Below are 10,291 nucleotides of genomic sequence, written 5' to 3' on the forward strand. Positions count from 1 at the left end.
ATAGCGCCACTTTGGTGGCTGTCATGTCCAGATGTGCCAAATGGCTATAAGCTCACTCGGAAGAAGACCTAGAACTCCAAGCGCACTATTCACTTTAATTGCGTACACATTTAGAAAGTTCCGTCCTATGATCTCTTTTAAAAATGTTTTTGTGCTACTCTTGTCTTTTTTAAAATGTCTTTGTGCTACAGCCATAAAATATAGCTGAACAAAGAACATTTGCAAATCATAAGTGGTGAAAACCCTAAATATATTGTTTTTTTAAAACAAATCAGCAGGTTTTTTAGCACTTTGAACCGACTTGAATTGGTGTAATCATTGTAAACTCGTAATTATCAGCCCTTGTAATACACCTAGTTTACTGAAAAGCAGGAATATAGAAGCCAAGGGGAAAGAAATGTGCCTTCACAACTCGCGATACAACTTTTCTTTGTATGCTACACCAGGTAGAACATAGAAATCCTAGAAAAGACGTCATATGATGCTCAAGTGTTTTAGTCAAGAGACATGTTTACAGCCCGAATGCTGCCTGAGTGGTTAAGGTGCTCGCAGTCTATGGCTCTGAAGACGCGAGTCCAATCGATTACCGGAGATAGCCTTTCGGGTTTAAGCTAAATGGTAAAGACCCATCTTTAATGCGATTTCACTGAATGTTGCAGAGCTCCACGTGGCCGAATTTATCAGCAGCTCTACTCTTCTCCTTCTTTGATACGCTGAGTTTATGCGAAACGTTACACACCGAAACAATCTCTTAAGTAATCAGGTTTGTGAGAAACACTATTCAGCCCTAAGCTTATTTTCATGGAACTGAAAATAAATGTCATGAGAATTGCAATGCTGTGTCGGCGTTAATAACAAAAACAACCGCTACAAAATAGCAGTTATCATTATAGTAGTGCTACTATATGCGCTCCGTTCTGTGTGCGTCAGTCATGATATATAATAAAAAAGTGATTTCTATGATAAGTTTCATAATTGAACTTTTCTTTACGGGCACCTAACGTCATGTGATTAATGCGATGAACTTGTACCTATTTACTGAAATCACAAAAGACACGGTGTAGGGTCATTCTTTCTAAGTATGAAACTTTGCCCCTGCAAGTTTACGAGTTGAAATAATGTACACTTGGTTCAGTCGCTGCGGCCTTAGATATCTTTGCTGTGGTTTTTCAGTTAGCCCTTTTAGACAAGATCAGCCTTCTTTCTGTTGTCTAGAAGTTATGATTTCACTGCAGCAGCTACGGTGAGGTGAATCTGCTTTCATGTTTTCACCACCAATGACTTGGGTGTGGAGTTCCTTGCTGAGCACCACCTGTTTATTCCAACGACAATGTTAAACGTAACAATGCTGCATGTAGACTTCCGTTCTGGATGCTACAACGCAGACGAGTAAGTTTGAAATTATGCTTATGAAGTGAACACTAACGTTCAATCACTTCTTGGTATGCCTGCCACAGCAGAATATGCCTGAATCACTGAATGCTACCGTCGTACAAAACAATTTGTTGTACATCACTTGTTTAAACAGGTGTTCATGTTCAGTAGCACTTATTCAAATATAATAGCAAACAAACTTTTTGCAGTAAGCCCGAACCCAGGGAAATGATCCTGACCGTCATCGTGGGTGTCTGCCTGGTGGCCTTGATAAGCGTAGTAGTTGGCGTCATCCTCAGCGCCAGCAATCTTGGTGAGCACATCTCTTTCACTTGACTGAAAGCACACTTGCACCAAATTTTCAGCGTGGTCAGAGAAGTCTGCAGATTGGTAGTCGACGCTCCTGAGAACACGTACAGCCAGAAAGTTGAGTGCCGCACGTAGCGGGCAATTCGCGGTTTTCGAAGTCATCTAAAAGCTAGTAATTACTGTCTATTTTCTTTAAACGCGATGCTACAAGCGCAAATGACTATGCCATAAACATAAAATTTAAGCTCACTGGATTTTTTGAGCATTGGAAAGAGCATAGTGAGCGTGGCCATCACGGAACGGTGCCACGTGCCCGCAGACAACGCAATGAAGGTAAATTGTGCTCTAAGCAGTGATGTTTCGTGTTACGCCGACGAATTACCATTCAGAGACATGAAAAGTCCCTATTTCGGGTATTTTACTCTACAAACGTTGGCGAAATTCCCAGCCTATTTCCCTGCACAACAGTATTAATTTTCGCCGCCATTCAAGCACACACATACCATAATTGCATGTGTCTGCCGTTTTGGCGACATTGAAATCATGCGTAGCCCCTGCACTGCATGACATTATTATTTATATACTGTTTGTACACTGCATATTGTAGGCTTGATGTCTAACACCCGTAGTGGACTAGAAATCGCTCTGCGTAAACATCGGAAACAAAGGGTGCTTGCTCCAGAACCGATTACAGTTAGAGTGCGCCAGGTGAAGGCACATTGTGACCGCTAATCAGCCGTCATAGAAGAAATAAATCATATATGAAATTTCCTGCAATGTCACAAACATTCGTTTTTTTGCCTTTTGGTGAAAATGTCAGGCGAAAATTCCCCGAAAAAGAAAAAACACCCCGCCCGAAAGACTACTGGCTTTAAAGCAAGGTGCTCTAAGCCATGACGCACGCTGACGAAAAGATGCTACTACTAGTTCATTGTAACGTCACTTCCTCCCTAGTATTCAGCGTGGTGGCTGGTACGAAAGAAGAGAGAATACCCTTGTAGCACACACGTACAAGGAATTCCTGCATTTTCCATTGTACTTGACCAGTTCTGGAATATTTAGCGGTGGGCTATCTGTCAGAAAAAAAAGCTTCTAAAATTAGGCCACTCTATCATTGCTAAAAAAAGGGGGTACATGACAATCCAGTGTTTTTAGCCGTATATGTGGTGATTTGGATTGAAATGAAATTCTGTGTAAAGTCGGCAATTGTGTGAGTGAGCCACTTTCTTTGAGTGGGAAAAAGATACAGGTTACAGCCCACCTTTTACTTCGGGGTAGCATACATGCTGACCAATGCGCTCAAAGCCCAAATTACAGAATCTCGGATAACATTTGCAATGCTTCAAAAATATATGGGCCCTAAAGCATCGCTTTCAAGAGTTGAACGCGATAGCGATGTCCTGTTTCTTGTGGTCACTTGTAACATTTACTGCATGAAATCACTTCGAACTCGCTATGTACTCACTACATGGTGCTAAGGCAAAGGCGCACAAGTGTATGTGCCTTTGTAGTGGATGATCGCCTTTAAACCCCGAACACGGTAATCCCGTGTTCGGACGCTCGATGGCAACGTACGGTTGTACCGCGCATTATTGCTGCAATATTTCATGTTGCTTTTTGTAGCACGTGTACAGGGCGCATTCGTTTGTAATGTATAAAAATTAGTTTCACTGCAATTCCAAGCAAAGGAAGTGCTTTGCTCTGTATTCAGAAACACACGCCTGGCCGTGTGATAGAACATCCACTTGCCACGCAAATAACTCGGAATCATTCTCCACGCGGACGCAAACGTCCCACGTTTGACCCTCAGTCTAACCCAGGATTTTTTATCATTTATTTTATTTGCAACAATTTTGGTTTTCGGGTCACTCGTAAGATGAATTTTTGCTCATGACGAACGACGATTCCCGCGAAACGAGCTTTTTAACGCTGTCACGTTAATTAGGGGGTTTGCCTTTTTAGATGCCCACTGCAGAATCTGCACTGTTATGTGCCCGTGGGATCGGTATTACACTTAGTATTCGCTTGTATGCAGAAGTACACGCGTGTGATCCTGCGATAGAATTGCGGCGGAGTTAATTGATGAATTAGGTAATGCCTCCGACTCTAAACCGTTAGTTACAATTATTAGGAAATAGCTATGTTTCTAGCGTCGTTGTGATAATGTTGTGGCGACAGCCCACATGTGATGTGTCACGGGTTTTGAGCCACATTGAGGTTGCTTGGATAGAAACAAAATATTTTTGTAATTTAGCGCTCCGGTGCGTGAAGACTTCCTCTTCGAGTTGTGCGCTGGCACCATGTGTCGTGCTAAAACCAGAACAACAAATACCTACTCATATCAGTTGGAGTCGGTGGGTTTGGTTAAGAAGGGAGATGATCAGAAAAGCTTGTGGGGTGGGGCGGTGGGGCCTAGTTGGAACATAGTGTTTGAAAAAGCATTACTGAAAATTTCAGTTGTTAGATGAGCTTTGTCTTTTTGGATTCAAGTTTTTTCGTCCTTACCTTTGAAGCGCTTCCTTTAGCTACATTGTGAGCAAGCTATACGTTCATCAATTTTATCGGCTAGTTCTTAGGGTGTTTTTTTATTTTGGGGTATCAATAATGAAATTCAGAATGTCAAAGTCTTTGCAGCCGGCGACCTATTTCTACATGTTGTGTGCAGTTGCAAGTGGCCCGGACGTCGCCGCCACTAATGATCTCAGTGAGAAGAAGCCAGGCACAGGTCAAACTCCTACTAGAGAAGCCGAAGGACCTGTTTCAACGCCGCCGCCAATGGGAGGTATTTCAAGGGTCACGGTACAGCCGATGCCCACTCCAGCATCTAAAGGTTTGGACACTTTACCATTTTTCGTTATCGTCAATAAGGTGAGATATATATTTACTGTGTCATCTCAACTACTGCAATGTGCAACGTCTGGGGTGTCTATTTTGAGCGCGTCATGCTATTGTTTCGAGGAAATGGGTTTACTCACAGATGAGATCCAATGGCGTGAAAAAGAAGCGGCATACTTGCGGGACAAGCCCAGCCTGGTTCGCCCAACCACAAAGTCCAAGTGTCGGCTCCCCTGTACTCTTGTTCAGTTTCTGCATTATGTACAACTGCACGTTTCCATTGTAATTTTTCGGGGATAGACGAACCTTGCCGAGCTATTTATATATGCTTATGATACTAGGGCTTGCTTTATGATAGTAGGGCTTGCTAGTAGCGACTCTTGCTTTGTTCCTGCTGAGACAATGTTCGAAGGCATGCTAGTTGACGTGCTTCTTCGGAATGCCACAACGTCTGAGCGATGCAAAGGTCTTTCTGATGCGAGAAAGTAGTGTGTTTACCAAAAAGTAAGTAACGATTTAGAGTATGTGGTACCCTAATATTGGAGAGCTGTAAGCCATCCCGTAGGCCTCACACTTCATGAGGCCGCATCGACAAAAATTTGGAGAGTGAAGGCACAACGTATCAAAACTCCAGTATGAATATGTTGGACTGTACATCGCGCAGACAACTCCACTAAGGTACCGTGCGTGAAGCAGAAAAAAAAGCGGCCCCACCGTGGTGGTCTAGTGGCTAAGGTACTCGGCTGACCCGCAGGTCGTGGGATGGAATCCCAGCGGCAGCGGCGGTGGAGGCAAAAATGTTGTAGGCCCGTGTGCTCAGCTTTGGGTACGCGTTAAAGAACCCGAGGTGGTCGAAATATCCGGAGCCCTTTACTACAGCGTCACTCATAATCATATGGTAGTTTTGGGACATTAAACTCGACATATCTATCTATCTATCAAAAAAGGTGAATGTCTGGTACCTTAATATTTACGGTACTATACAGATAAGTGACGAATGATATGGGGGCGTTGCAGTTGCTGTTATTTAAATCACCGTACATCGATCACATATTCACAATAGTGCTATTCGCCCTTTTGGTCAGATCTTTAGTTTGCGGAGTGTAAGAGGGGCAATGGCGATGACGAAATCCAAAAAGACGCAAAATATTTTCAAAAACATTGGGAAAAATATTATTGCCGTCCATGGACAGTAATCACGACCCGTGAAGGGCAGTGACGCAATAGATCCGTGGTAACGGAAAAGAAGTGCATCGGCCACTGAGGCTCTCAGTGCATCTGGGTTGCGAAGGTCGAGTTAAATTATACTCGCGCACGTTAACATATCAGCGACCGGATGACATCAAGGGGGTGATCTGAGCAAGTCAAGGGTATTTTTTGAATTGGGAATGTCTATGGTGAAACGGACTGCAAATATTCTGCTGTTATAGTCATGACCTGCTGTTAGCGCTGATATACACCTTATCTGGCGACGTACTCTATCGTGGTTTTCTAGATTTTTAGCCAGTAGAACCTGTACGTAGTTGCTGTATACTTGTGAAGCCGAAACGATTTGATGTTATGCCATCGTGCATAGAACGAAGGACAACTGGGTGCGAGCCCTATGGCATCACTAGAAGGAACAGGAGGCCGTCGACTGCGTAGTTTATCTTGTACAGCAAGCCATTCAAAACTGTAAAACGTTTGTCGGGGAGTTACGCGCAGCAACAGCAGAGGTTTCAGTGTTGGGTCGCATAGTGGTTTTTGTTCGAAGCTGCTTATATCAGGTAACTCGGACGAGACAGAAACTAAATAGCGATCAAGGTATTCGTCAGCAATGATATGCACTGAAGCAATGTGGCATAGGCAATTGGCATCTGGGTGGCATCATCTGCTCTTATTGGTCACAAAAAAGCTGTACTCTTGGAGGCGCAACGCCCGATGGGCTAGTCGGTCAGACGGGTCGCGGAGTCTAACAAGCCAGCATTGTGAGTAATACTATTCTGAAGGTGCCGCCATGCAGACACGGTTAAGATTCTGTATGACGAATACGACTGCTAAACACTCCAGCTCAGCGATGGCGTAGTTCTTCGCTGCTCTCGTCAGTGTCCGAATGGTGTATGTTATGACTTGCTGGCACCTGTTGGAGATTTGGACCAGCGTAGCGCCAACACCTCATTGGCTAGCATGAGTATGCATCTCAGTGAAAGCTTGAGGATTGAAGGGCTTCAGAGTTTGCCCTGAATCAGCCCACTTTTTGAGCTGCTGTATTACAGCCTCACATTTATCGCGTATCTCTGTTGCAATGTCTTAATCAGCAAGATAAAGCAAACTCTTTCTCTAAAATGACTGATTAAGTTGGCTACCCGTGGCGAACATTACCTGTCGTTTATTCACCACCGATAAAGTTCGAGTTCATGATTTTTTCTATTTCATCATCATGGTATACATTTTCTGACGCAATTACCTGTACGGTATAGTTGTTCATCGGCGCTTGTCTTCCTTCTACTCGTTTCGTTTGAGCGCTCTTTCCATACAGTACTACCTACCAAATGGTCGTTCAAGGCACCCGTTAGATAAACTTTTGTTTTGGAAAATTTGTTATTAACCCAAGTTCCCGTCCTCCGAAAGCCGCTGTCTTGAATACTAAGGAAAGTCGCCTTGTTCCTACGCTGTAAACTAAACTTGAGCCTACGGAGGCCTTCTACTGTCAATTAAAGGAAATGTTACATCTACCGCTGAAGGAATCCGTGTGTTGATGCAAAGCAGCTGAGAAATAGTAAATGGCACACAAAACCTCGTCTACGTCGCCATAAGCAAGTGAACCAACATCCATTCTCTACCTGACTAACGCTGCTGGCAACGATCACTTATGCTGGTGAGCACTGCCATGAACGCAGCCGTCGACCTTCACTATAACACTGCTAAACAGCTGGTTCGCCAAAGCTCACGCGTGAGACATTAAACGTTATTTCCTGCTAACCAAAACAAACACACTCTGTCTCGAAGAAACGTTGAACGCTACAAGACCGACTATCAACGGCTATGAACAAAGAAGATGCGCTTGGTCTCACGTAAACTGTCACCTTCGCCGCCGACTCGGGGAGAGAGGACAGCTTAGGAGGCGAGAGAGAGAGAGAAAGGGGACGTGCATGTGCAGTGGGGAGTGGGACGCGTGAAGGAAGGAGGGACACAGCCCCGACCAGTTTCGCATTTGAAACTCTTGCAAGCAGTACACTTGCAGTAGGCGTTTCGCTGCAATGGTAAGTGTTCTCAGACTGAAGAAGGCGGGAAAAATGAAGAAAAGCAAGGGAGGGCAATCAGACGCGCGTTTTGTTTTGTACCCTCCACTGAGAGAAGGAGTGAAGGGGTTAAGAAAAAGTAAGAGAGGAGAGATAATATGGCACAGCCAGGGCAGATGTGTGCCCGTCAGTTACACGCTTACAAGGTCCGATTGAAAGCAGTCTGCTTGACGAGAGGAAAGACTGATAGCAGGAATTGCGAATTCCAGCAATACCATTGCTTCAAGAAAACAATAATGCTCCACCGAGTTCTCAAAACCGCGTGATGGTGCTTTCGTTGGGATCTTCTACTGAGTGACGAGTGCGAGAAAGAACATGAGTGGCGCCACGCCGATAACACCAACACACTCCTCCGAGGATGGCCGCAATTTAAGAAGCAAAAAAAAAAAAGAAAGAAGGAAAGAAAGAAAAGAAGCGAGAAAAGAAATAAGTACGTCATACACTGCCACTCCATTCTTCCATGGTCCACAACAAAGCAATCACGGAAGAACTACTTTTTTTTTTCATTTTTCGAGCGTGAGCTGCGCTAAGAAAGACGCGGCCGCTCGTCTCACCCGTATGCTTATCGCATGAATTCAGTGAGACTGTGACTCGCTTTCGTATGATACGACGCGAAGCAGCAGCAAAAACAACGTGATACTTAGTCCTCAGTCTTCTCCATCAAGGTGTAGATTTATCGGTTCAGGTTGAAAATAATAGCTACGCCGTCGTAAGATGACGCAAGACCCACGGGATGGCATTTCTCGATGACTACACTAAGGTAGATAAATATTGACTTGACATTGGTTCCTTAGATCACTGTGTGTTTCATTGCAGGGTGAATATAAAAACTCAAGTAACAATATACTACGACCTCGTTGGTTCAAATGCTTTGTAGTATTTATTTATAGCACAGGCTAACACGCTCATAGAGAAACTGATACCCTTCGTTCTGTTTTTCCGTGTGCCGAACGGCGAGAAAAAGTTACTACAATATAAAACCTAAGATTTGAAATATTTTGAAAAACGAACCTGTTCATGTCTTTCTCAAGAATATTCGAGTGTATGGCGTATTGATCAACCTGATAATTGCTACTATTTCTCTAGACTAGAGTGTTGTCTATCACAAAATTATAGTTGTTGATTTTTATTTTTCGTAGCAGCCCCACCATCTACGAAAAGCCCTTCAACGACATCTACCACAACTCGGACAAGTACAACGACAACAACCTCAGAGATGACGACGGCAACAACCTCGGTGATGACCACGACAACAACCTCGACGACGATGACGACAACAACCGTGGCGACGATGACGACAACAACCGCGGCGACTACCACTACAACAACCATTGTGAGAACGACTACGACTACGCAGGCCCCAGGCCCAGGTAAGCACGAGTTTAAGCTCTCCTGGCACCAAACTTTTCATTACAGAAATAATGGCCACAGAAAGCTGTGCGCAGAGGCCGAAGAATTATTGGAGGAATCCTGAGCTGCAGTGCAGCTCACGTAGTCCAGCATTACAGTGTTTTACTAAACTAGCCAAAATTATCCGAGTAAGCAGACGAGTGTATTCGTAAAACGGGGCACCTCCTCAGTCAGTAGAATAATGAAATTCTTCTTAGATTATCTCTTTTGATGCATAGGTCATCATGTGCAGAGTGCACCGCTTTAAAATATGGCTATACATTCTATCACAACGAGACTAATTACATGTTGCGTACTATCGCCTGGAGCAACTCAAGCTATTTTTCTTGTTCCTTCTAATTATTTAATTTAGCCAAGCTTAACTATATGAATAGGAATGAACATCGGTTCACAAAACTTTTGATTAGATGGTTTCCAACTTGAGATCAACCAATTATTGGCCTTTTTCTGCTTCTTGCGCGTGCCCGCAGAGCCCCGGAAAAAATTGTCACTTGACATACACTCTTGGGTTCATTTTGCTCGCACATCTGGCCACAGCTGCGAAGGAAAATGTGTGCCACCGGACAGCCATCCCTATCGTCGCCGCACTAACTAGAAAACTTGGTCCGACAGATACTGTGGCCTCTTTTTTTTTTTGCCAGCAACGTATGGGAGCGCTGCAATACGATGCGCAAGTGGGAATGTCAGGGTGAAACATGTTCATACGACAGGGAACGCGCCATGAGCGTGCCATTCAAGTCAGTTTGAATGCGACACGTTATGATATGGGTATTACATACCGAGATGTTCGGCATACCGGTCAAGCCAGGCATATGCTGAATGTGGTGCATATCAGGCTATCGAAAATGCGCACCACAAGCGCGACTTGTAAATCATGTTGTACAAAACGTGCTCATAATGATTTTTGTATTACCACCTGTCGTTTATGTTGGTCATGTTAAATTTTGTCAGGACGCCTTGTTTCAGTCTATCAAATTACGAAAATGAACCAAGGAGGGCCGCGGTTATGGGGTTCCTGGTATAGCGTTCATGACAACTCACGACCTTCATGATATCTTCGGTCATTTACATTCTTTGTGCAG

At 44.1% G+C, this 10,291-nt stretch overlaps 1 protein-coding gene across 1 annotated transcript in view; it reads left to right on the top strand.

The window, feature by feature from the left end:
- The first annotated feature begins 1,602 nt into the window (after window positions 1-1,602).
- Window positions 1,603-10,291, top strand: part of LOC142768326 (uncharacterized) — a 33,506-nt gene continuing 24,817 nt past the window's right edge. The window contains exons 1-3 of the mRNA XM_075870295.1: window positions 1,603-1,687; window positions 4,349-4,513; window positions 8,939-9,169. Coding sequence (XP_075726410.1) covers window positions 1,603-1,687; window positions 4,349-4,513; window positions 8,939-9,169 — 481 coding nt within the window. The remainder of the gene's footprint in view (window positions 1,688-4,348; window positions 4,514-8,938; window positions 9,170-10,291) is intronic.

The sequence above is a fragment of the Rhipicephalus microplus genome, chromosome 8 (assembly GCF_043290135.1).
Source record: "Rhipicephalus microplus isolate Deutch F79 chromosome 8, USDA_Rmic, whole genome shotgun sequence".
In the NCBI taxonomy this organism is placed as follows: domain Eukaryota; kingdom Metazoa; phylum Arthropoda; class Arachnida; order Ixodida; family Ixodidae; genus Rhipicephalus; species Rhipicephalus microplus.